Source organism: Symphodus melops, assembly GCF_947650265.1.
Source record: "Symphodus melops genome assembly, chromosome: 3".
Taxonomy (NCBI): domain Eukaryota; kingdom Metazoa; phylum Chordata; class Actinopteri; order Labriformes; family Labridae; genus Symphodus; species Symphodus melops.
Genome location: NC_136693.1, coordinates 15,101,754 through 15,123,664, shown reverse-complemented (window position 1 = coordinate 15,123,664; position 21,911 = coordinate 15,101,754). Strand labels below are relative to the sequence as shown.

Sequence of the window (21,911 nt, the reverse complement as noted above, 5' to 3'; positions counted from 1 at the left end):
CTGCACGGCTAACCACACAGAGGACAGCTTCAGTGTATCTGCACTGTTTTTAGTTGTTGTTTTTTTTAAACACTGGCCTTTCTGAATGTGTTCTTGGATCTACCAAAGAGGCGCCAGGAAACACGTGGATGTCACTGAGTGGAGTTCTTCAGAGTGAGATTGGCTCACAGGCTTAGAAACTCCATCCTCATCTTTCTGAGAAATGTGAAATGACCAGAATTTTTTTTTTTTTTTTCTTCTTAAAGAAGGTTCATATGGATATAGTTGATTCAGTCATGTATCCTAAAGAAGGTTAAATTTATACATTATGATACGATGAGAGAAGATACATAATGTTGATTTTTGTTTTTTTTTGTTTTTTTTACCCCTTTTGACTTATCATGACTCCAAGAAGACGATTATTACCTCTCTGGTGACTTTTCCACTGTTGTCAAAGTCGTACAGGGTGAAGGTCCACTCCTGCCTGTTATCCTCCTCCACAGACACAGCACACTCCAACTCCTAAAACAGAGCAGCATTGTACTATCAATATCCAGTGTGTGTGTGTGTGTGTGTGTGTGTTTGTGTAGGTGTGCGTGCGTGTGTGTAGGTAAGTGTGCGCGCGCGTGCGTGCGTGTGTGCGTGTGCGCGTGTGTGTGTGTGTGTGTGTGTGTGTGTGTGTGTGTGTGCCCTGCCATTGCCCTAGTTTCATCCAGAAGGGGAAGTGATAAATGTCCTGTTGGAGTCAACACTCACTTCAAACTGGAGCTGCTTCTGGGGCCCTGCGGGAGATTGGCTGTCCCTCTCCTGCATCTTCTCCTCCACACAGCAGCTGTCCGTTTTCTCCGGGGGTAAAGCCACTTAAATGACACACACACACACACAAACACACACACAGAAAAACGTTAGAGCCTGAGGATGAAAACATTGTGTGCCGTCTTTACCTGCGGATATGTTGTTGCCTTCAAGTGTTTCATGTACTCCTGAGTTTGGCATTCGTGATCAAGGCGTGTCACACATTCAGCAGCTTGTCGTTAAAATAAACCCACAAGCCTACTCGCAGCTTTTGTCTTACTGCCTGAACTCTGAAGTCTTACATTTATATAAATAATATTCAATTGTAAAGTGACACGTCAACTATTGTGTCATTCCGGCAGGTAAAAATATTGTTGAATCGTCAAAAGCAACATTAGGACTGATTTATATATAGATTTATCCCAAGAGGTTCACACTGACTTTGTCAAACATGGAACTGAATAACATTAACATGTCTTTAAGCCGATAGGATATGAGGTGTTTCTAAATGGTGGCGTGGAAACAGCACGTGAACATCAAAAGGCTTCTATAGGAGACCCCCCCCCCCCCCCCGAGTCCTCGGCTCATCGCAGCAAAGCTTTAATCACTTTATGGGATGACATCCATCGTACATTCACTACCCAGACATTCAGTAACAGCAGACAGTCCAGAGGGAGTACTACTAATCTGTCACATCCACTTAAAGTGACGACCTGCGTGGAGCATGACATTTCCTCTATAGTAGAGCTTGATGATAGCTTCTTTCTACGAACATTGATCTGCCTCGGCAGGATTCAAACTGGTGTGGTGACGTGAAGAATGTATTACTTTTCTTTTTTTTTTTTTTCAACCACGTCAGTGAACTTGTGACAGGATGAGCAACACATCGACACTTTGTTTTCACAAACAACAACCATAAATGGTCATGGCAAATAAACAGCATTACTGGCTTTCTAAGAAATTGAAGTAGGTGTGGAGTGAACATAATGTTTCAATTTTAGTCTGTGGCTGTGATCAATGCTGGTGTGTCTTTGGATAGCACTCATTGGAAGGTAATGAATCCTATAAGATAAAAATAAAGCAACAGTCTGGTTCAATGTTTCAGTTTCACTGTTGGATGCTTGCCCGGATGTAATGCTACCAGGTATCCTTCTATGCTTTGAAATCCAGAATTTGTTTGGCACATGACACCGCAGATACATGCACAACATGTAGCAGAGATTTGGGAGGTGTACATATGAGCTCCCTTGTAAGACTTTAAGAGGAACAGATGCCTACTTGCTTGATTCTATAATATGTTAATGCTCCCCCCCCCCCAAGAAGCTTGTTAAGGGCTGAACCCACCCACAGCCCCTCTTTGTTTCAAGTCTGGTCATTTTTCTTTGCACAAACGTTCCTCTCTCATCCAATCACAGCATTGCTCACCACACGCACACCCATACATCCACACAGACCACACCCCTTCAGCTCCACCCTCCCCTGCTCCTCTCTCCACCCGCCACACTTTGAAGTCTCGTTCTCAAACCTTTTGGAAGAGGATCAGACCGGCTGTAAAACAGAATCACTAATTAATTAAGCCAAGTCAAATCTGAAACACTGTTTGTTTGCTCGCCAACGGAGCAGACACAACAGCCCAATTTCTTTCCTCCTGATCCAAAGCAGATCAAAGCAGACCTGTCTCATCCCAGGGTAGGGGAAAATGCCAGAAACGAAAGGCATCGTCCCAGGGAGCTTTTACCAACTTTTTGGAGAGGAGTAGCATTTGGGGGTCCCGCTGTTTGATCATCCGAGGTGCTCAAAGGGAACATTGTGTGTGAGGGCAAATCTGTTCCGTAGCAGGCTCAATATGGCGGTGCGATGCTTATCTCGGAGCTAATGAAATGCCGAGAGGAGTAACAGTAATCTGCTATCGCCCTCCTCCTCTCAGCCAACCCTCCCTCAGCGCAGACATAAGCCGTCTTTTTATGAGAGGAGCTGAGCCAGGGGGATTGGCTGCACATCAGATCTGAGGGGCAAGACGAGGGCAGCCGAGGCGGGCGCCCTCCCAGCCGAGGCTGTTCCAGCCGTCACACTCTGCATACACACACACACACACACACACACACACACACACACAGATGCTACGTGTACACACTTGTTCACACATGACGAAAAGAAGGCAGGTCAGGGAAACTACTGCACACTGTGAGCGATCACGCCTGCCTCACTGATACATTCATATGAACAGCTCAGCTCCGGTTTCTTTAAGGATTTTGAATAAACTTTTGTGTAGACTGGAACTGTTTCTCCTACGTGATTGTGACTCAATGAAGGGCTCAGTCACACCTAGGAGCAAGGTGTAACGCCCGGTTGGTGGGATGGTGGGGTGAAGTTGTTCCGCTATCGATCCACCATCAGCCTGAGTGGTGGAACAGCTCTGTGCGTGTCTGTATCAATTACTGTTTCTGTAGAGCCTCGACGCATTGTAATGCAATGTTACAGACGCAATGTGTAAGTACAGCAGAATTTCTGTTGCTTAACTGCAATCTGTTGAGGATTTAAGCGTCTTAATGACAACCATAAAAGACTGTTCTCTGGAAACAAAATGAATAGCACGCATGGACGAGAGTTTCAAATAAACATTAAAAAAAACGTTATAGAAAGCTCTCATAGAAAAGGCACCAATCTTCTATCCTTGGAAATGTGTTTTTATTCCAAACATACTTCCTTTGGAGGTTCTTCTTTAAAATCAACAGTAAAGAAGAATGATATTTCTTTTGGTTGTTCTATCATCTCTGACTTATTTACATTAAGATGTATGTATATAAATAAGTATGTATAATGGATCAGACCACTACACTACATTGTGTACTCCGGTTGTGTAGGGGACAACATATATCCTCCACAGCTGTCGTCAGAAAGTATAACGTGTTTTTCGATGTAAGAGCCATGCGTTCCACTTTACGATGAATAATTGTCTTCACCTCTTGTTCTGGTTTCAAACTAAATTGATACTATCTTCAAAAGAGTGACATTTGTACAAAGTCCTTCAGAATACGAATCAAAGACTAAATCTCGACTGAACTCTTTGGTGCAAAGCCAAAACGGTAAAAGGTTCATGTCTCTGAAGATCTAACATGTGAAACACAAATGAGACACAGTTGCCTCTCCTTGCCCCTGACAAGTGTATACTTTGAACAGCCACGGTCCATAAGATGGAAATATTTGTGAATACTCTTTTGAAAGTTTTTATTGCAAAATCGCCTTTTACGCGTTCAGAATGATCAGAGCAGTGAGGTCTGATACGCAGCGTATGTCTTGATGGAAGGGCTGACTCAGCGACTGAACCATTAGAAATCACTTCAGCCATTGTGTCTCTGAGATCAATACTTCTTCAGAGATGAAACAAAAGTCATTTTTTTGCAGTGCCTTCCAATATATTCCAAACACGCAATCTTGTCTTTAAATGGGAGGCAGACACGTTCTCCTCCAGCAGCTCTTAACCCGGGATCACATCAGAGGTAAAAACAGGGAGGAAAGAAGGCACTTTACGGGGGGGGTAAGGGAAAGGTAAAGGAAGCCACTTTAGCACATTGTTGCAGCTTAGAGAATGGGTATGGAGCAAAGGGGAGGAAATGAATAACACTTAAAAAAAAAAAAAACACAAGCTGGAGAGCAATTACAAACAGTATTTTTGCAGGTTTTCGTTTCAATCAAAATGTCAACACACTCAGTGATATTTAAGCTTACCTTCTAAACGGTAGTGTTCATTTCCAATGCCCTCAGCGCAGGCTTCTTCCAGAGAGCCCTTGAAATAAAAAAATAAAAAATAGAGAAAATCAGACATAAATCACAGATTCAAGTCACATAAAGCAGAATCATTGTAATTTTATCACATAACAAAACAAACAATTTTAACGAGACAAATCCACAGCACATCTGTCCAACGCGAGAGACGCGGCCAAATGAAAATTAAAGCTTTTATACATCTATATATGCAGTTTCACAACTGTGCACCCAGCCTAAGAAGTAGTTTCAGAAAGTTTAAGAGGAAGGTAATTGCAGGACTGAAACAAACTGAGCATGAGACCGGCAGTCCAAATTGTAACTATGAAAGTAGTATCTCAATCACACTGCAGTGAATTCTGAGAAAGAGGGCTGGTAGTAATGTTATTTCTGTGGCTGGGGAAGCTATCGTCGCAGTGGTATGTTCAGCGGCTTGTTTTCATCCCGGGCTGTTTTCACCCTGACCCTCTCTCCTGGCAGCGCTGTCTTTTAGTGCATACCACAGAGACTTGAGGGACATGCGATCCTCCAGGTTTCCCTCTGGAAAAGTCTGGCTCAGGTATCAATACGCTGACAAACACCTATGTATGTTCACATCCATACACACGCAGTCCAAAGACACAGGTCGGGCCTCGTACCAAGACACACATGAAGGGAAGTTTAATCATAGGTGGTCATTAGATGTCAATCTCTCACTTCTTCAAACAAATCCTTGGGTGAGAATAAAAAAAGATGTGTGATCTGTCTGTACTTGTTTGTGTGTTCATATGTAATGGGTGAGGGGATTTCTGTTTAATCAAGAAGAGTAAAGGGTCAGCTGGTGTGATCCCCCCCCCCCCCCCCCCACCCCCCACCCCCCTGAGACTAGTGCCGAGCAGGCTGACGTACTCTGGGTGGCCAAAAAAAACCCACAGGAGTGATTGACTGGCCGCTGTCACACTGCTCAACAAATGTTCTGATCTAGTCTGATGAAGCTGCTCCTGAGAGCTCTCACTATAGTCTGCTTTGGTATGATTAAGAATCGAAGGTCCAACAAAAGATGAATAGGTGTGTTTCTTTACCACAAGTGAAAGGTGTAGACATTGAGATCGTTTTTAAAGGTCTGGCTTAAACCAAATTTGAATTGACTTTTTTACCTGACAAAATAAGATAGAAAGTCAATGATGAAGCAAATATGCTGAGGGCTGTTCAACCTTTTGCTTTCTGATAAAAGCCGATCAGCAATTAGATTTCTCTGACGGGGATTAATCAGAAAAATCCTATCCAACCTCTATTTGGCTCGAGTTCTAGGCTGGTAGACTTATTCTCGGCCTGGATGCAACTGGTCCATTCCTGTTGGCTAGAAATTGGCCAAGTTCCAGCCCAGCATTCCCAGGAATTATCTTTCTGGGGTCCTGTACCAGAAAGAGATCCTCACGTCAATGAGCAGTTTCCCTGTCATCCAGCTCTTTGGTTTCCTTTTTGCCAGACACTGCTCTAGACAGCAGCCAGATTGCAGGCCTGCAGTGAGTGGACCAGTCTGTGAGACGTCAGCCAGCCAGCGTTCTGTCTGATCCTGGTTTGGAGCTGCTTCCTTGGAAGGTCTGAAGTTGTCGTGGTACCATCCCCTTTCCTTATTCCCTGGAGTCACCGCTGCCCTGCTCCCCAGAGTCAGCCAGCCTTTTTTTTTTTTTTTTTTAGACGATCACATGTTCCAATCAAAGGTCTGTCTGTCTGATTCCTGTATCCTCGTTTGAATCAGAGATCTGTCCCCCCAGTCCCCAAGCTCCAGATGGAGCTCTGGCCTACCACAGTCCCTCAGCGCACAGCAGACCATTTTCCCAGACAACACCTGGTCGTGTCTGGAGTCAGGGGACCTATGACGCCATTATGGTTGACCGATAGTCGGTAAAAAGAAAATCATTATTCTATAAGAACTAATGATTTAGGGTAAAGAGTCTATATTTTCTTTTCTTTAAAGCTTCGAATCATACGAAGAAGAACAGTGGGGGAAATGTCTTTGCTCAGCTTCAGGACAGAGAAGAAATCTTTTTTTGACCTCTTACCCACATACAAATCCTTTTTATCCCACCAGAACCTGAATAATGCACTTCACATTTTTGTCACTTTTATGAGCCGTGACAAACGCTACCAGCTCTTTTTTTTTCTGGATCTTTCATCTTCCCAACAACTTCTGGCTTCATCTGCTTTGCCTGATTTGTACTGCGATTTCCTGACTCACAAATCCAGCAATTCGCCTAAAGCTGTGACAAAGACAGTTCAACCTCGTTTTTTTTACACGAGGTAAAAAAGTGCAAGGAAACATTATTTTCAATACAAACCTTAAAGAAAAAAGCAAAAAATATAATGATCTTTGAGTGCAAAGCTTAAATATACACATTAATAAAACAATCATCTAAAAGGATCAGCCGTTCTGTCTTTCATAAAGAGCACTTAAACCAATTCTACTGAATGTTAAAGTTGATGTTAAACGTGAAAGTAAGTGAGTCGAGCCACGGAGAATGAAGGCCTGATCTCACTCCCCTCAGTTTTATTTGACATGAAAGACCTCAAAGTGGATTTACCCAGAACTGCAAGGCAAGTCATCCTGCTCTGAAAACGATTTCTCAACTAATGAGTAAAGACGAGGCTGCTCTGATGCAACATTTGCAAACAGTGAATCTAAATGATAGAGGCTATAAATAAGACCAGGTCTTGCTAAATTCAAGCCCCCATGGTAAGCATGCATAATGACCATGGATAACTGAATGTGTATGTGAAGCAGTAATCTCTATTTACAGGTTGTACATACATAGAAGTGTAGCATCTGTACACAGGGATCGATTTTCTGTGGTGGTTGGATCTTCAGAGCTTTCTAACTGTTAAACTCCACCATGTGTCGGTCCATCTTCGATTCTCTACGTCAGTGAAGCACATACGTTTTGTTTTTTTTACTTTTAACAATGCGTGTGCTTCCACTAGCTCTGCTGAGCTGCGTCTCCTCCTCCGTCCCAGCTCTGGCAGTTTGGAGCCGTCTGAAGCAGATGCATAAGAAAGAAAGCACCTCGCAGCAGGACAGGAAAACTGGACGTGTACCAATTGTCCGACCAATGACTGGAACCTCAAAAATAGAGCCAATTCTGTGCCAGTCTCAGATTAGCATACGAGCAGAACTATAATGCCTCGGCACAGCGACAACAACACTAAGAAGCCACACGCAGCAGAGGAGAAACACATTGGCACACTCGAGGCTAAACGAAGGCTGTATCCCAGGACTTGCTCCTCATGCTCGAGTGTGACACCCTGCCCATGGCAAATGTGTGCATCCGTGCTGTCAGTATGAATGTATGCAGCTCCTGCCATGTCTCTGTTTCGCTCCGAGGGCTGGGGTAGTATACATTTACATATTCCTTTAATAGTCTTCGGTTACTGTAGGACAACTCAATGAGAAAAACCTCAGCGTGGGATTGAAACATCTGAGCTGCTGTGAGGCGTGTCCCCCAGAACATATAATCGATTCATTCATAATTACGATTAACAGACATATAACATTCTTTGCAACCTTAAATACTATTCACCAGAGCAGCGAACCAAGGAGAGGCAGAAAGGTAAAAGACAATTTTCCAGACATGATGTTAAATGCTCTGTGGAGACCACAGCAGCAAACTTCCAGCTTTCAACAGCAGCCAGTCCCTTCAGAGGTTCTTCAAGCCTTTTGGACAAGTGTTTGTAAAGCCCGCGTGTGTGTGCGTGTGTGTGTGCGTGTGTGTGTGCACGTGCGTGCGTGCGTGCGTTTGTGTGTGTGTATCAAAGTTGTTCATGCTCCTTCACAGAGAGCGATTTATTACTGGACTTTAACACTGAACTCAGTGTGCCTGCCCCATTACAACATCACTCTCCAGCCTGAAGTCTTGTTAGGTTTGGCAAACCTTATTAGTGGAACAGTTTAAGAATTAGAAGGTTGCATGTGCCAAAAACAGATTAGCATTTTTAAGAAAAATAACGTTTACCGTACACATCCTTTGATACGTTTCTTCAAAAAAAAAAAAAAATTAAATCCATGGATCCATGAAAACATCTCACGTGATAAATTTATGTGAGAATAATAAGCTTCTGATTAACAACAACTCAATGAAACTCTTGCATAATCAGTCGGATTAAGAAGTTCAATGTGACCAGTCCAGAAGAGGTAGACAGAGCACAGTCTTGATTGATTTAATTAATTGAGGACCTGATGGAGAGCAGGGTATGATTCTCAGCTAGTCAAGCCCCAATAAAATAAAGTTACAAAAGTGATATCACTCTCTTTCTTCAGTTTTTCTTTTCAGTGTTCATCTTGTATGAGGTTTTTTTTTCGTCTTAGTCCTCTGTCTCTTTTGTTCTTTAGCAATAAAACGTGAAAAGGGCATGAGTGAGTGAATATGAGCAGGGCAGAGACCAGACATGGTAAGTTAAGTCAGCAGAATCATCCTTACTATAGCACCGCAGACATGGACATACTGCACCTTTTTTGTTTTTTTTTTTTAAGTTTTGAGTCTGTGTTCGAGGGCAAAATGCGTACAATAAAGTGCAAGTAATATGTGCTTGTATGTGGAAAAAAAAGAGAGTCCCACAGGGCCTCTTGGTGTCTTCGCTGTCTGCTCACGACCCACCACACAAGCTGACAATTTATGCTGCCGACGACAGCTCTGCCTGATCGCGCGCCAAGGCTCAGCGGAGGCAGGCCTCTGGAGCAAATGCAGCACTACTGGCACTCCATCAAAACGCAGGGGGAAAAAAAATAAAAAACATTCTCATAAGGGCTGCGGCTGCATCTCTGGCCCCGCACCCTTTACCAGAAAACACCTTCAGAAGCTACAAAGTTTGGAGCAGCCAACGCGAACATGGAGGGGGCAGAAACACACATGGAGGATCATTTAGTGAAGTGGGTGGGTCAGGCAGAAATACAGAACAGGGAGAATCTGGAAGGCTGAGATGCAGAGCCAAACAACATGTCTGCTACCTGTGGGCGTTCATACAGGGCACAGCTGAAGGAGCTGACTCTCACATAAAAACCACCACCGAGCACAAGAGCATCTCAGTAAGTCATTGTTTCATTTCTGTAATATATGCCACAGCTCTAGTCCAAGACAAGTATATTAATGGAGACCTACATATATATTAGACTAGAGCTATCTTCTTTTGGTCTGGGTAGCATGGTGGGAAATCAGCATCACCCATCAGGTGAGTTTGGTTCAATGGTGGGTAAATAAAAGTAACTTGACAGAGGGATTTTGTTTGTGATTCCAATGCTTGTTTCACTGACTTCCTGAGCAGAGCCACAAGGCTCCGCCTCCTCCTCCTCGCATCAGAGTTCGTGTCAGTGTCTGGCTCACTGTGTCACTTCAGCAGTGCCCAGCACACATGAGCATCTCCGTTACAGCCGGTCTAACCGCTGCAGGTCTGATGAAACTGACGTCTCGCTTGTCTTGCGACCCCGAGAATTACAACAAGCTGACTGTGGCGGTGACTCGTGGTCAACGGAGCCTCTGCATTACTTTTACTCCCGACAGCTTTATCACTGCTAATCATAGCTCGGCTTAAACTGAGTTTACTCAATGAAAAACACATTCTTTGTCCCACAAGTTCTTCACAATAAAAGCTGTAAGTAAAATGTAGATGGAGGGGGGGGAATAGGAAATAGGGTGCTTCCAGTCGCAACTTAACACAACTCAGACACCTGCAATACAAACACGCAAGAGAGAAACAAAACTTTAAAAGTCACAGATTTAGTTCGAAGCTAAAACGTTCTGAGAAGTGAACACGGCGACTAAACTAAAAGTGAAACTCACAGAAGCCTTTCTAATTATGATCCCTCTCCTCATAGGAGCTCATGCGCTATAAAAAAAAAAAAAGAAACAAATGGATTATTTAACCTCTCAGTTGAGGTTTAGTTGCAGTTAAATTAGCCTTTGAGGATGTATAACTGAATCTCTTACCAGCCTCAAATTATGATAAACTAAACTCCTGCTCATGCTCCTGAGTAAAACAAGGACCATGCCAGTACTTTCTTTCATACTTGAAACATTCACTTCATAGAATTACATATTACTTGAGTAATAAAAGCCCTGATTGTAATGTTATACATCATGAAATGATGCTGCCGGTGTCATTAAAGTGTTCATTTCCAACCATGCTGGATAGCAGCCATTAGATCAGGCTCCTGAATAACAAATAGTGAAAAGACTTCTACAGCAAGGTAATATTCAAAACTCAACGTGTTCACACAGCAGGCCGAGAAACCAAGAAAACACTTTTGTTCAAGAGCTTCAAATGAGCTTTTAGACTTGCAGAAGATTAAATAGTCATCTCCACCTTCCCAGAGAGTAAACTGAGAGACACTGGAGAACACTTGGAATCTGGGGCAGTGGCTTTCCTGCAACATGTGGTAGGTTGTTTTTTTTTGTACTGCTGGAGGACAAAACAAATGAGCAGACCACCAGTTGTAATCAGGCAATGGCTTAATCCTGGATGGCGTGTTTTTCAGTTCATAACACTGTAGTGCTCATCACCTCCCAGCAACATAAACAGCCTCACATAGCAGTCTGACACGATCGCCGCCAGATCGAGCCAAGTTAAAGAGTGTTGATGTGAGGTAGTGAAGCCCCCCCCCCCCCCCCCCCCGAGTCCAGCTTCAAAGGGGATCAGTTTTCACACGACAAATAAAGATGTCAGATAAAGATATAGCATAGCAAAGCTGACGCGAAACAGTCCCCATTTATGGAAGGGTGGGAGACGAGGCCCATCTTCAGACAACACCCACAGACTTCAGAGTCATGGCAAACTCTCTGCATCCTCCCTGAGCTAAACGAGGACTGTGCAGAAAATCGATGTGGCAAAGGATTTCCTTTCACAATGTTACATCAATACAGTTAAAGAATTCCGTCATTCTATTTCCCTTAAACTCCTGTAATCAAAACAATCTCCGCTCTGTAGATGTCTCGCCCTTCAGCACATACCAACTCACCTGAAGTAATGTTAACAGGTTAAAAAGGTATAAAGAGGAGGATTGAGGGTATAGGGTATGGACCCATTTTAATATATCTCATCTCTGTATTTTAATTGTTATTTGAATCTTATTCCAATGATTGCCAGCAGTGACCTTGCATTATCCCTAGTCTGTGAAAGACGACGCTAACAAAACATAAGCATCTGAACGAGGTGCCAAATGGACTTTATGAACATCAGTATATTTGCTGATGTGTGAATCTGAACAGTCTGTCTGTGTCATGGCTGTGGAAAGCTGAAGATCTGACCGGAGATGGTGAAAGCACACAAAGGGAACTAGCTCCTACTTGCATGTATGTATGCAGTTCATTCGTTCGTTTACATAAACTTTTCCACGCAAACTTGCAAGAAGGAGCTAGACGTGTGTGTATGCACTGCTTACTGTGTGTGTCTCTGCACCACACTCCTGCTGCTCTTACACAGCCACTGTTCAAATTTAAAGGCTGGCAGATCCAGGCGTTGGTAAAGTCCTTTTGGCATGTCATTAAGTTTCTAAATTTATGTTTGTGTCTGTTGCAGACGGACAGTGAACACAGGAGCTAAACGGCAATCATAGCTGATCTCTTGTTTTAGTTGAATCCTAAACTACAAAGTGTTTGCAGTGAGCTGAAAATATGAGGCCAGAATTCAGATAGAGACACAGACACACCCTTCAAATCATGAGTGAACACTGAGATGAAACGTTTCAAAATACTTTGATTGGCCTTTTTAATGGGGAGAATCATGCTCAGCATTTCCTTGTTTTTGTTTTGTTTTTTTATTCTTTTCACTGTTAACAGAATTTCAAATGAGCTTGTATTTGTTTGCAGACTTTTTGAGGACCAGCAATGATTAAAAGGATATTTATTAATAAAAAGAAGAAGAACGTTTACAACACCGGTCAAGGGCTTATATTTTTGTTGCCATGATATCAAATCAGGTATTGACACTGTGGGATTTTTTTTTACCAGTATCATATTGAAGTTTTAAATTCCGGTATTGCCAAATCCCTATTTTTGAATATATTTGAATGTTTTTGTTTTAAAAAAAATGTTCTGACTCAATAACACAACCAGCTTTACTTTGAAATGTCCACTAATTTAGAGTATTATAAAGAATCACCATGTGATTATATGGCGACCTCTGCACCATGACACATTTGGTAACGTGACGTCCTTGCCAATACCCAGCCCAAAGCCAAAGATGGTTTTTCTATCATGCTCATGATCACATGAATCAATGGGCTAGATTCTGGTTTTCCTCCAGTAGAACTGATGTTTTGTGTTCCAAACAAACTAACTGAACACAACATAAAACAGATCTCATGATTAGACCGTGGTGTCAAGAGGAAGTCATATCCGCCGGGTTTTACAATGCAACGTTACGCATCTGATAAGAAATGTGATGCCTTTTACAGAGCTCGCAGACTGGAAATCGTTTGATGTCGAGTCTTGTAGGCGCTTCAAAGCCTCACAGCTAATGTTTGCACACTTGTGATTTTTTGTGGCAAATATTACAAAGCCCAAAACAAGTCAACTATTCAACCAAAAGATATGATTTCAAGGCCTGATTAGAGGTGGAAATATTTTCAATATTAAGTGTTTACAGGAAAGCACTTGCAGCCCATGTAGACCCACAGCTGTTTCTTGGCTTGATTCGCCGACAGAAAGAAGAATACTTCGTTCAGTTGACACCAAAGTGATTGATTAATTCTAGTAAGCCCATTAAAACTCTTTCAACTCGAGACGACTCGCATGTCATTTGACGTCTCAGAGGCGAGCATCAAAGACAGACACCTTCTGCCCAGACTCCGTGCCTCCATATCTGACACCCCTCAGTCACGGCACACCCACTTCTCTTCCTGCAACTGAAGGAAGGAAATTATAGCCGCAGAGTCCGGATCCATCACCAGGCAGGTTGGAGGAAACTGCTCTATGATTAAAGTGTGCACGGTCAGCGACACCGAGACTGGAGGGGCTCGAGGAGGCGGCACATGCCGGAGGGGCTTAATGTGTTAGCTCTAGTTCCCGACACAGGTCAGGCAGAGATTCTCCACACACACACACACACACACACACACACACACACACACACACACACACAGACACACACAGAAAAAAAACAAGTCAGTGAGGCTGAGAAAAAACTGTGTGGTTTAGTAGAGTTTCACTTTTAGCTATACACTAAGCTAAATTATACTGTATGCCTGTGTAAATGAACTCTCTGACATTTCTGGATGAAAGGTTTTAAAGACACGTGTCTGTAAAGCGTGTGTGCAGTGCGTGTGTGTGTGTGTGTGTGTGTATTTGTTTGGGGGTTTTTTTCTACACGTGTTGTTTGCGCGCTGAGTTTTTCCCCCTCTTAAGTGCCGCGATTGGATGCCTTCCTTTTGTGGAGCGATGCAAGCGCACAGCCAGCGCTCATTTCTTCACGTCAGATTTACATTGCAAACACTGCCGGTCACATTACCTCACCCACATCAAAGGCTGCCTCCTGAAAGGCTCAGTGGAATATTAGCAGAGATTTACAGCCCTCATCTCCACGCTTCAGAAACATGCTGATCTGAAGTCATCTCCCTCCCCCTCTTCCCTTTACGTGTTTTATGTGTGAAGTTGGCTAACACTTTAATGACCCATTTACAAAACTTTTACACCTGCAACGATAAGCTTTTACAGCTCAGCCGGCCCCCGAAGGCAGTAAACCCTATCTTTGACTCAAGGTAACGGCTTTTATTAACTTTTGAAACAATATATAACCACTGCAGTTTACGTTTATCTCATTGTTTATCGAGGCATTATCTCACCACAGAGGAGTTGAGGTGTCAAGGGTCTAAGTCTTGTTTGTTGAATGACAGAGTTAATGACTCCTCGTGTCAACACCACCTCTAACGCACACAAATGTAATCTTCTCAATATACATGGCCAGAACTGCTTTTACAATATGTTATTTGTTGTTTTGTTTTTTTACTATGTTGGCTGCATTGTCTCCTTAACAGCCATTCATTGACGAAGTTAGGCCGCGTGATTTAGCAGCATGAGCAAAATGTGAGTTTATGAATCTGAGCTTGAGGTGAATCCCTTAAAAAAAAAAAAAATTCTCCAGCAGCCCATGAACTCCGCTTTGGGACCTCACATTCCCAAGAGGAAGCTATGGTTAGAAGGGGAATGGAGACGGCCTGTCGCTTGGCCTTGATTTACAGGTGCTCTCTGTCTGCCAAGAGTAACAAATCACAACATTATGACCCTCTGAGTTCAGAATGACACGAGGTCCAAAGAATGAGAAGCAGAGAGGAGAAAAGGAGTCTTCAGCAAAGTGATGAGACTCGTGTCCAAAAGTTAGACAGAAGGGATGTGACAACCTTTATGGACTAAAAGGGTAGGCGCAGTAAATAAGAATGTGTGCATGTGGGTCAGCCATTATTTCAGGCAACTGGCCAACGCGTGTTGTGTTTACCAGTACATGTGCTCCACTCTGTCTAGAGGGTCTTGGTAATAAGTCAAAGTTGCCTTTGAGGGGAGACGGCGCTTCAGTCGCCTGGGTGGCTTCAGACGCCAGTCTGAAGTGCTCTGTGGTATAGCAACAAGGTTTTAGTCAGCAAGTCTACCTCGCGGGCAGCAGGAAAGTGACAGCCACTTCAACCTTTAACCACAGACAAATGAGAAGAAACACTCCAGTGCTTTGTCATGTCAACAGCTCCATGCAGCTTAAGGATCTGTGCCCAGACTACTAACACTTTTTTTTTGTTAATTGCTGGTCAATCCGAAGTTACCTTTAAGAGAAGATGCTTGTCTTAGATGTCTTTGTTGTTTTCTGAATTAAAATACATCTTAGTTCTGAATTTTTTTGTCATCTGATCCATGACACATTAAAAGCACCACGTGTATTTCGCTTAAAATTGCTTTCTTATCTCCGGATACACTGATTTCTTAACAGCCACAACGGGAGATACTCTGCACTCTGAATCAGATCCAGTTCGACACAATGAAGGAGAATGATTTAGGAGGGTTCATAAAATCTGATCGTTGTGATAAGACCGCTACAGCTCCTCAAAATGAAAGCTCTGACACCTCGAATCTTTTTCATTCAAAACCAGAACTTTTGCTGCTGTAGTCAGAAGCGTAGCTCCATGTCTCGTCTAATGTGTATATGTTGACCAAACACCTCTCTACTCACTGACTGCACAAGTACACTGTGAATCCATAGACTCACACATAAACACAGAGACAAATGCACAACATGTTTGGAGCAGACATCCTGCCAGCCACAAGCCACTAAACATCCCTCACATGACCGTTTAACTATGGACCTGAAATCTCTGTAATTACTGAGTTTTTTAAACTTTTCTAGTAAACACAGCAGCAGAAATAGATACTTCAGCTACTACATAAAAGCACATTGGTGCCAGGGCAAAGTGTTCTATTCATAGCTGACTGGAATTGGTGGCTCGTGTCACAGCTCTCAACATAATGAAGTTGCAGCAGCAAAAATGTGCTGCTCATGCGCACAGAGACAACAGTGCACATATATAAAATATATATATATATATATATAGTAAGTGTACAATTTGCTGTTTGACTTAAGCCCCTCAAAGCTGGAGATTGTATATGTGAGGTACATTCTAAGCTACTGGTAAAAGACCGGTTAAGGCAACATATGCCGCCTTCAAAGAGCGTACAGGATGAAGAGGGTACAAAGACACATTTTCTAATTATAGCGTCGTAAAACTCTATTGCTTCGCCTGCTACTTCCATCTCGTTTTTTTTTTTTTTTTTTTACATCATGTCTTGTCTTGTGAGGGATGTGTGTGAACATTGAACTCAGAAGTATTTCAGGGCCAGTCTAGACTTTCAGGAGTGCAGATGTGAAGACGGCTTGTAATCACTCAAACATCCACATTTTTGTTTTGGATTTGCCTCAAACTGGCATGTTGGAGTATTGGGTTAAACAGTCACAGCAAAGGACTCTTCAGGTAGCTGCAGGGTCGATCTGCTTCATTAAAAGACTCGAGGGTTAAGGTCCTCTTTTGGTCGTGACACCTGTGGAGCGTAAACCCACCAAGGGAGGACAGCTTTCCTTTCAGCGTGCAGAGTCTGCTCCTCTGTTTAGCTTTCCTTCCAGCAATAACATCCCATAGCACACAATCCAGACCTCCATCAGCCCTGGCGCCACAGGAAGAACCAGAGAGCTCTGGAACCGCTGTCTGTGGACTGCACAATGCTCTCCCATCTCTGTTTACCTAAACCCACTTCCTCTATCCTCTCCCCTCAGGTGGCCTTCAAACCCTGGTCAGAAAAAAAAGCTTTCAAACACAAAGAAGATAAACACAACAGCCGTTTACCTACGACCGGTTCGTTGGAAAAACAAGTGGAGGGGAATAATGGCGGGAGCTGCGTCGGTTCACAGTGATTAATGGATCCACATATTCGAGTAAACAAACGGGTGGTGTGTGTTTGTATAATTGTGAGTGCATATTCGCTACATGCTACATGAGTTTGCATGCACGATCCTGTGCGGACTCTCATGAGAGCTGGATATTTACGCAGATGTTGATCTAGTCCTATTTGAGAGCCACTTTGAATACGCAGTCAAATTATTCAGCACTTACTGCGCAGGCCAGAGCGCAACCCGCAGGGGGAACTGATAAACAAACAACAAAGAATTATTCAGGGTTTAAACACTTAAACACCCACTTCAGCAGAGCCTTTTAAGTGGGTGATTAAAATGGGCACTGCGCTCCAACACAGAGCTCAGAGGACCCCGGCTCCACCACAGGAGCCCAGAGTCACTGGGAGTTTCTCCCGAACCTGAAACACTAACACAGCTCTGTCTAGCTTAACTTAGAGCACACATTTCTTACACTAGGAGCTTCATTCTTGATGTAACTAGCATGCTTTGTGCTCTTTTTAGATGGTTTTTTATATCATAATGCTGTGGATATCAAAATGTGCTCATTTATAAAGAACAATAATCCATCAAAAGAATTAGAAATCTATGTTCCTGGTTATCAAAGTTTAGGCTCTGTCTTCCAACATCAAACTATTAGGGATGCAACATTTTTCAGTGTAAATTGAACATTTCAGTACAGCAGCCACTGTTCAGTACTCACTCACCCCCCCGAGTTAATATCCAATCACTATGCTCTGAAGTTGGGGGAAGCTGACCAACACTGGTGTCAGATCTCACACATTACGTTTACACCCCGAACAGGGAGGAGAGGCTTCGGTACGAGGAAGCACCGCCATCTTTCAAATCAGGCCTGTGAGGCGACATGTGCAGTTTGGGTTGAGCATAAGGAAAAGGAAGAGAAGACTGTAAACAAAAAAAAAAGTGGAGTGAGTAAAATGATAACACTTTCAGAGTTGGGCCAAGTTTACAGCAACAGACTACAGCAGACACAATGAGTCAACCGTTTTGGTTCTAAACTTCTTGCTGTCCCTGTGAAAAAGCCTGAACTCCAAAGACTGAAACACTAAAATAACATCCAAACAGCCCGGTCGTCAGAACTGAAAAGCTGTGGTATGTTTGACTATTGTTGCGTCCCTAGAATCTATTCATCAGAGCTGTCCCAAACGATTATGTTTCAAATGATTCATCGAGCGATTCATTTTTCACTTATCGATTATATCACATTACTTGATCGATAGTAACTATTCACACAATGTATTCTGCTGCCGTCCTGACACAGAGCTCCTGGATGTTTTCTCTTCAAATATTCAATCACTGTCGTACTTGTGTGGAATTTTGCAGTCCGCAAACTACCGTCAACATAGCAGAGAAAAATCAAGCGGGACAGGGAGTCAGACACACAGTGCACACGGAGCTGGTGGAATTGACAAGAGTGAAAAAACTGCCACACTTTTGAAGAGCGTGTGCGGGATTGTTTTGCGACATGTTGCTCCTCTGTGCTCGCGCTGCTGTTAATGCACGAACGCACGCCGCTATTGTGTGAATTCTTCGATGAGCTTTCTGGTGCATTTCTGCAACCACTGGACCGGAGTGCGTGACAATAGAGTTGTTTGGGACGACGCGTCGGCGCAAATGATTCATGTCAACGAATGACGCATCGTCCCAGCTCTACTACGTGTTATCCATCGAGGAAAGTACTCAACAATAATTGCTCTCCTTTCTAACCTATTTCAAGCCAACAGTGGGAAGCAACTCCTCCAAGGCTAGCACACACATGAAAAGGTTGAGGATGTGTTAGCATAACGGATGATGTTGATAATGAGTTCTGGATTTGGACTGATTTTCTGCCCAGCGTATCAAAGCATTACTATTTACCGGGCACATGCTTGTCCCACACGATCCATTTCAAACGGAGCCTGAGTCCTAAACAGCAGCTCGTCCCGAAAATCAAACCACTTCTTACGATAGTGGAATTAATGACAGCCTCAAGGGTGGAACCCAACCCCAGACACCAAATGTCACCGTGAAGAGGGTGGTGAGAGACACTTTGATCAACAGCTATCCAAGCGCTCCAAACCGAGCATGTATTTGGGGAAACAAAGCAAAATCGGAGCTCAGAGGATTACTCTGAGATTTAGAGCACATTGCCTCAGAAGACTTTGATCTCTGGAGTACATCCGTACAGCTGATTTCAGACACTCACATTCACGTTGTGTGAACAGATTTACACATAACATGGGAGCCAGTTTCACTTCTGATAACATTAAGATGACAAATACATGAGCAGAATGGCAACTAGAAATGACAGGAGATCTTTGATTTGGCAAACTTTAAACTTTGGTTTTGGTGCGTTGAGATGTTCTAAGAGACGACTAAAACCTGATCATGCATCTTTTGTGTTACGCGACTAGCTCGCGGAAATCTGTTTTGGAAAAGATCTACCGAGAATTATTCTCTCTGCTTTGACGTTTTTTACCAGCTTTTTTATGTGATATGATGCCGGATATGACATCGAAGCTACCTGCACGTTTTCAAACCTCCCAGTCTCTTTGCTATGTTGACGTCAGCCACATCTTTCCACCCCATTTTCTCATGTAGGGGGGAGAAAAAAAAAAATCACAGAGCCCCTCTATGGCCAGGTGCTACCCCTCCTCCCCAAAGGCCAGGGCTTTTCTTCTCTTTAGAGTGTGGCTCAAAACTTTTCTCTCAGCCTCTTCAAAGAGCGACAACAGGCCCTCGGTCCCTTGGGAGCACAGAGGGGGTAGAGCCCAGTGGGAGAGAGACATGCGTCACACAGCACGCACAAGAGGCCAGCCGGTGGGAAAAGAGAACGCTGAGGGAGAGGAGCGAAAGAAGAGGAGAGAGAGAGAGAGAGAGAGGAAGAGGAGTCTGCATTTGAAAGGTGCTTTCAGCTCGCAGACAAAAAAGGGCCTCGCTTTGTAAAAATGACAGGGACAGAAAAAGCAAAACAGCAGAGGTAAAAAGACGAAAGGTGACGCAAAACCTGCCATGTCTTTTATCAGACAGCAGGGGGATGCGTTTAAAAGCTTTCGGCCTACTTCCAAAAAAAATAAAAAATAAAACATTTCTTGAAGAAAATTAAAGGGGCTGGCACACAACCATGAAACAGAGAGGTGGGTGCTGACATTTCACTGTGATTCACTTTTGTGTTTCACTCGGTCGCAGATGTACCTCAGCTTTCTTTTTTTTCTTCTTCTTCTTTCTACGATTCCATACGAGTTGATGGAAGCTCAATCTGGGGCTCTGGAGATGTTAGCAACTCTGACAGACTGTCGGCAACTTTGACTACGCAGAGGGCAGGGCCTCAGAGAGGAGGAGGAGGAGGAGGAGGAGCCGTCAGTGTCACTACAAACACTTTGCTGCGAGCCCCACTTCAAATGCAGTCTCATTTCATCAGCCACAACCACCACAGGGCCACAGGGTGAACGCAAGAAACAGATGGAGCCTGAGGGGAGTGAAAGGAGGAGAGGGGGGGGGGAGGCAGAAGAGGGGGGGGAGGGGACATTTACGGATAGAAAGGAGACATTTTACGAGGCATTACAATTTAAATAGACTCCTTTTTTTGGGGCTCTTTTCTTTCATTTGTTGGCGAGAGGAGCAACCTTCTGAACCAACCATGGGAAATTTGAACTTCCGAGTCAGTAGTGAAAATTTTCAGCTCTATAAATATCTGTGTCAGCAGCATGATTTTACAGGGTGCGTAACATATCAAATTTATGGGTGTGTAGACACCATAGTGTACACAGGGGACAAAGTGTGCCAAGGCTCACATGATGTACATCTCATATGTTGAGAACCACAGATCCACCTGCCCACACCACTCACTCACTGTCCGTCAAACTCAAACAAACCCTGCATCGGAGCGCAGGTCTCATGAATCCGTTAAGCCTTCCAGAGCGTCTCGACGTATCTCTCCATGTTCATTCAGCCGCAACAGCCATTACAAAAAAAGCATTACTGAAGACACACTGCTAATGTGACACGTTCTTCCAATCAACAATCAGCATTTTCACAGGAAACAAGGTTTGTAAAACTCCTCCAAAGAATTCCATGCCATGTCTTCCCCCAGTGTTGACACCTGACCCACATTCTCCTGGACCCTGTTTCAGCTGAGAGGGGCGCTCAAAGATCGGTGAGAACAAATAACTATCTGACCAGGTATTCTTTCAAACATGGACAGCTTTTAAAGCGGAGACAGTTACATCCAAGAGTTCATATTCTGTTTTATCCTCAAGGCAGCACAGGGTCCAGCTTTTAAAAATGTCCTTAGAGAGTGAAGACTTTTCACACACGTGACGATAAAGTTGGCTTTACACAGGCTTAAAAAATGTGTTTTCTAAACGTGTATCCACAATTTGTGGATGTTATTTAAGTCTAATTTAATTTCTTTAAACAGATTTTGTATATAAATAAAGAATTCATATTTGGTGTCAGAAACAGTTTCCTCCTCCAGTGTCGAGGGACTCTTTGGCTCTATCCAGGAAAAGAGTGCGTGTGAGGAGTTAGAGAGGCAGAAAGCATGGGGCAAAGTGAAATATCAACATCCATGAGCTGTAGTCCAGGGATGAATCTGCTTTTTACTAAATAAATGACCATTATGAACATGACAGAAGAGGGAAAATGAACACTAACTTGAGTTAGAGGATTTTAGGTTGACAGTATTCTACTGACAGCTCCAGAAAATCTGAGCTAAAAATAAATCTGGGCCAACTGTAGCAAACATTTAAAAAACCCTGTTGTTTAATGCCTGGTGATCAAATCGAGGAGGAAACATCCTTAATGAGCCTTCGTGACATATGTGTAAACAATCTTCTGTGTTTAGTCAGAAATCAAACTCTAATCATGTATTTAACCAGGTTAGATTATTAAGCAAACAATCAGCTCCAACTCATTGAAAATACACAGTCCTGACATGTACAGGGACATGTGGACACGTCACA

At 43.3% G+C, this 21,911-nt stretch overlaps 1 protein-coding gene across 2 annotated transcripts in view; it reads right to left on the bottom strand.

Moving 5' to 3' along the window:
• nkd1 (NKD inhibitor of WNT signaling pathway 1) overlaps nucleotides 1–21,911 on the bottom strand; it is a 33,071-nt gene that overhangs the window by 8,454 nt on the left and 2,706 nt on the right. For both annotated transcript variants that reach the window (XR_013778712.1, XM_079338743.1), the window contains exons 4-6: nucleotides 4,504–4,561; nucleotides 736–839; nucleotides 406–501 (exon numbers count right to left, since the gene is read on the bottom strand). Coding sequence is in view for 1 of the 2 variants with exons in the window: in XM_079338743.1 (XP_079194869.1) it covers nucleotides 406–501; nucleotides 736–839; nucleotides 4,504–4,561 (258 nt within the window). In the remaining variant the exon portion in view is untranslated. The remainder of the gene's footprint in view (nucleotides 1–405; nucleotides 502–735; nucleotides 840–4,503; nucleotides 4,562–21,911) is intronic.